Source organism: Coffea eugenioides, unplaced genomic scaffold (genome assembly GCF_003713205.1).
Source record: "Coffea eugenioides isolate CCC68of unplaced genomic scaffold, Ceug_1.0 ScVebR1_2698;HRSCAF=3775, whole genome shotgun sequence".
In the NCBI taxonomy this organism is placed as follows: domain Eukaryota; kingdom Viridiplantae; phylum Streptophyta; class Magnoliopsida; order Gentianales; family Rubiaceae; genus Coffea; species Coffea eugenioides.
Genome location: NW_020863208.1, coordinates 521 through 5,510, shown reverse-complemented (window position 1 = coordinate 5,510; position 4,990 = coordinate 521). Strand labels below are relative to the sequence as shown.

The 4,990-nt window shown below is 33.2% G+C and overlaps 1 protein-coding gene across 1 annotated transcript; it reads right to left on the bottom strand.

Annotated features, from left to right (window-relative positions):
- Window positions 1-3,124: 3,124 nt before the first annotated feature.
- LOC113757082 (tetratricopeptide repeat protein 1-like) lies at window positions 3,125-4,516 on the bottom strand. The gene is made up of 3 exons (XM_027300487.1): window positions 4,390-4,516; window positions 4,049-4,162; window positions 3,125-3,454 (listed from the first exon to the last, which is right to left on the bottom strand). Exons 1-3 carry the CDS (start codon window positions 4,418-4,420, stop codon window positions 3,339-3,341), a joined length of 261 nt encoding a protein of 86 aa, XP_027156288.1. The 5' UTR covers window positions 4,421-4,516; the 3' UTR covers window positions 3,125-3,338.
- Between the last annotated feature and the right edge of the window lie 474 nt (window positions 4,517-4,990).

Below are 4,990 nucleotides of genomic sequence, written 5' to 3'. Positions count from 1 at the left end.
AAAAATCCCCTGTGTCCCGAACTTGAAAAGAATCGAATTTTTCCCAGTCCCTGTGGATTCGACCCTACTCACTACTATACACAGAAAATTCATTTTTCTCGAGTAGGTATTTATTATTGCACAGGCTCGACACCTGTCAGTCCAATTGTTTGCAATCAAAGTTATCAAACTATAACTGATTAACTGATAAGGAACTCCACCGAAAATAATTGCCTAAGTAACATTTAATCGGGCAATAAACAGGCAAGTTTCCAGTAGTATGATAAACTTGGCTAAGAGCAATTAAAAAACTCAATGTGGGCGAAACCGAACTAAATTCTACAAAACAGAGGCATCAAACATTTCAGAAAACATTCTCTTAGCATGCTAACAAATGGCTGAATAAGTATAGTAACAAAGAAACAACGCAAATAAAATCTTACCAAGCAAGAAAAGGATGAGGAACTTCAGAGCTATTCATTTCTATTCTGTGGAAATGAGAAGGAAGAAAAATAAGAAAAGCTTTTAAGCTTAATCTAGTTTATATGTTTCCTATTATAAAGATTTACATCTAAAAAAAAGAGTCAATAATAAGTAAATTAACCCATTGCTTTTGGCTCTAATATAATGGTGGAGGTATGATAAAAGCACAGCTAATAGTTGATCACATGGCAAGTATTTTTACAAAGTACAATCTAACTTCAAGAGAAATAGCAAACATTCAATCACATTAGGTAATTCAAGGCAGTAGAACAACAAAACATGATCTGTATTATCATCCTATGCAAGAAGAAGAGAAAAATCCAAGGACAACGTTTGCAAAATGATGGTCAAAGGTTTTAAACTTTAGCAAAGTGCGCCATAAAGCTGTGTGTTAACTTTACAATCGAATGGTAACTAAGAACATAACAGGTGATAAATGAAAATTCACTAATAAAGAAGAATTAATTTTATAAAAGAAAAAGAAAAATAAAAGGGTTCTCTTTCTTTTATACATTTTTTTCAACACTAAAATATTAGATTTTTTTCTCAAACACATAAGATAGTTATATTTACTCTCAAAATAAATAAGGTTGCATTTATAATTTTAATTTAATACTATACACAAATTATAAATAAAGCTACATTTACACTAAGACTCGCTAATTTTTTTCTTTTTTCTTTGATCATGAGAGCATGAAATGAATTTTGTTTAATGTGCCTTTTCTCTCATCGCAAAAATATAAATTTTGACAGTTTCTTTAATAGTGGATTTACAATCATAGTTGTTAGCCCTTTGCTTCAATCCAATTATAATGCTACGAAATAAATTATCTTAATGTATGCTCTATTCTACGATTACAAAGATATAATTTCTCGGTGTTTTTTTTTTCTCTAAATCTCAAACAACAAAAAATCTACAAAAGTAAAATAAAACTAAAGCACAAATTCTCACAATGATACCCTCATATTTCTTTTTAAATAAATAACCTTGCATTTATATTTAGAGTTGTTAGGCTCCGTATTTAATTTTAATGCTCTACGTTAACTATATAATAAATTTCATCCATTTATTTATATGCACAAACCAATACACAAACAAGAAAAACAATAAATTAGCACTACAATTTGTCGGATTTACTATTCCCTTTTCCTTGGTAGCATTTGGTTAGACTGTCTTTTCTGTCATCATACTTTATATCACATGATTATTCCATAGCCCACATGAATTCCTACATTAGGGGAACAAAGATCAAGTTAGCAAAAGAAATGCAAGCTTGAACTCCTAAAGAGTCACGTGACAGCAGTTGAGTAGCTACAGTAAGAACCAACTGGTTCTTCTATTATAGTTAGATACGTTTGTATTTTTGGGCATGTTTTCAGTTTTCACGTCCTTGAATTATCGTCTTAACAGCCTGTCCCAAGAAAATGAGCAACAATCAAAACCAATATATATATATATATATATGGTTCATGAAGAGATTTAGAATTGTGTTCTTAAAATAAAAAAAAAGAAAAGAAATTGTATTCTTTATTCTCACATTGGGGATATTGCATTTGTTTTTAATTTTGTTCATAAAGGTTGAATTATTTCTGCAAATGGGGTATATAGTTCAAGGGCCAAGAGGTTGATGAACTTTCTTTGTATTATATTTACAACTTTAAGAATTTAGACACTGCACATAATAAAAAATTTCTTTTAAATTTTATTCATGTGTTTTATGGTCTTGAGTCTTGACAAGTAAAAACAGCAAGTCATGATTTATCATATTAAAACCCAATTATCGTTTTTTTCAAAGTCGCTTATGTTTTTCAAAACTCAATGTGCCATTTCACCAGCTGAAAACTTATTTATCATAGTAGCTTAGTGCTCTCTGGCCAACTATGGAGCCAGGGATTACAGGGGAAAAAACCTATGAGAGAAGGCTTTGGGGAATTATCTATAGTTTGGAAAAAAGGAAATATATATATATATATTCACTCATTAAAAATCCCAAAATCATTTCAATGAAGAGCAAAATAAGACTTCAAATTCAAGATCTTCTTCAAGACCCAATTCCCCATCTCCCCCCTTTCTCTGTCTCTCTCTCTCTTTCTTTCTCCAAAAGAAAATTTCTAAAAAGAAAAAGGAAAATATGATAAGACGAGGTTCCAACCAAAACAAGGGATCTGGATGCCCATTAACCCCAATGAAGAAGACAACCTTCAGGATTCTAGCCTTACTCGCACGCAAGTGACAATTCACTTGCGTCTGAGTGAGACAATAAAGGCAGCAGGCAGTTGTTCCTTTTTAGCGCATGCTAAATACGATATTCTATCCAACGTTTAAAAGAAATCTTTCAAAATGGAGAAGTGAGAACGACAAGACACAGTAAGAAAAATCAAGCCTTACGTTTCAGCCGAGAAAACAATTGACTTTATATTTGAGTTGCATCTAGTCAAAATTAACCAATAATCAGGTGGGGCAAAATAAAGATATGAAAACTGAATCCCTATACTCGCTGGTTCTTCAATTTCTTTCTATGCTGAGCAGATCATGGCAAAGATAGAAATCGATAATATAAATTATATTGCATCTTAAGATGCTCTCCAACACAGTATCAAAGACATGAAAACTCCACCCAGTCGCCAGGAGAAACTAAAAGGACTAATGACAAGCAACAAGTATGAACAAATTCCAGTAAACTCAAACATTGACACATCTATGTCATGCCCAAATATCTTCCAACATTTTTTTAAATAGAGTCAAATGTACAAACATAATCATATGCCGGAAAGCAGCATTGTGACACAATACCCTTCATCAACGTTTTGTCTCTCTGATCCATGGCGCCAGAAACTAAGAGAGTATATATTGACGTTTGTACAGGATATCCATACTAGCGCTGAAATGAAACAGAATATGAACCAGTGTTTGGATCTTTGACAGCTTTGAAATTGTCAACACTCATTCCAAATCGACCCAAAAGGGAATTTCCCATTTCCTTCAGCTTCCCTGCTCAAAAGGTAAATGATTCAACTACAGTGAGAGATGCAATCGCAATTCAAGATATATATAAAGCTGGAAAGCATTTGTTATCCTACAATACTTTCACTGTTAAACATACAAAAATGAACTATCCTTGCTTGAAGCGCTTAACAGGGAAAATAGAATACGAAAGCAGACAAGACCCATAAACTCAAGAATGAAGTCACAAGCAACAGAGAAAGTGCAACACAATAACGCCTTTTGCATACGCAGAGCAACCAAGATCAGAAGTTCAGAAAGTGTATGAAATAGGATTGGAGTCGTTCTATTATCATACTATCAGGTCCAAAATTTACAATTTGAGTGGTGAAACTACAGTACTGTTATCGTATTTAATCAAGATCACTAAATGCAGCATAGGTACACCCCGAAGAGCTTAGATGCCCCAGTATTTTATCTGATAATTCCAGATCCTCTCCTTCCCCAATTTTCTCCCTTCAAACATGTTTTCTTCAGGCAAAATGAAACATTTCTATATCGACACATAAAAGAGCAAAAATGTCGCCATTTAATAGCAACTATCCATATAAGTTCATACTACCAAATGTTAACAATGCTCACCAATCATTTCTTCCTTCATCTTTTCGCGCTTTTCATCTGCCAATGGCTTTAAGCGAACAATCTGTCTTCTAGCTTGGTCATGTGATGGGTCAACTTCCAAAACTTTTGTTATATCTGTGTATTGTAATAAACAATCAGCATAGGAAACAAGAAATTTTGAGAACCCATATGCAATCTACGAGAAGATTAATGAACGGCATTGACCAAATGTTTCAAGAGCAAGAGAGAGAGAAAGAAAGAATCGAGGCATTGAAATCCACAAAGCCACCATAAATTCAGGATAAATCTTCTTATAAGCACAAGATTGACAATAAGATATTCAAAATCTCACACCCACATACCTGCAATGGCTTCTTCGAAATGTTCCAACATTTCATGTGCCTCTGCTCTTCTAAGCAAAACTTTTATGTAGCTAGCGTTTAGCTCCAATGCTTTTGTGCATTCTTTAATTGTATCCTCAAATTTTTTCTGTTAAAAAAAAAAAAACAATATAACTTCATCAAACTTCAGTTGGAAACTTATCAATGCATGAGATAAGCAGAGCATGCACTGCATAAATAAGGCTATCATACTAGAAGTTATTTGAGAATCACATAACAGGTATCAACAGATAAAGGAGGCTACTGTAGCATCAACCACCAACAAGGTACTTGGTGAGGAGCTTAAACATACAGAGTCTCTCTAACTTAGGAGAAAGAATGTTTTGATGGAGAACTAGTTATAATATGCGGACAAAATTCTCTTCCAACAAATTGTGAACAATAATAAGATATGTACCGTGTATCTCAACAATAAAGGTTAATAACATATTGTCTACCCATATGAGCTGAAAAAATCATTTCCAGTTTTAATGATTCAAATCAGATGGAGTGAGCCAGATTGATGAAAATAGATCTTAGACCTTACTTGGAATAGCTAACAGACTTTCTTCCACATCCACCA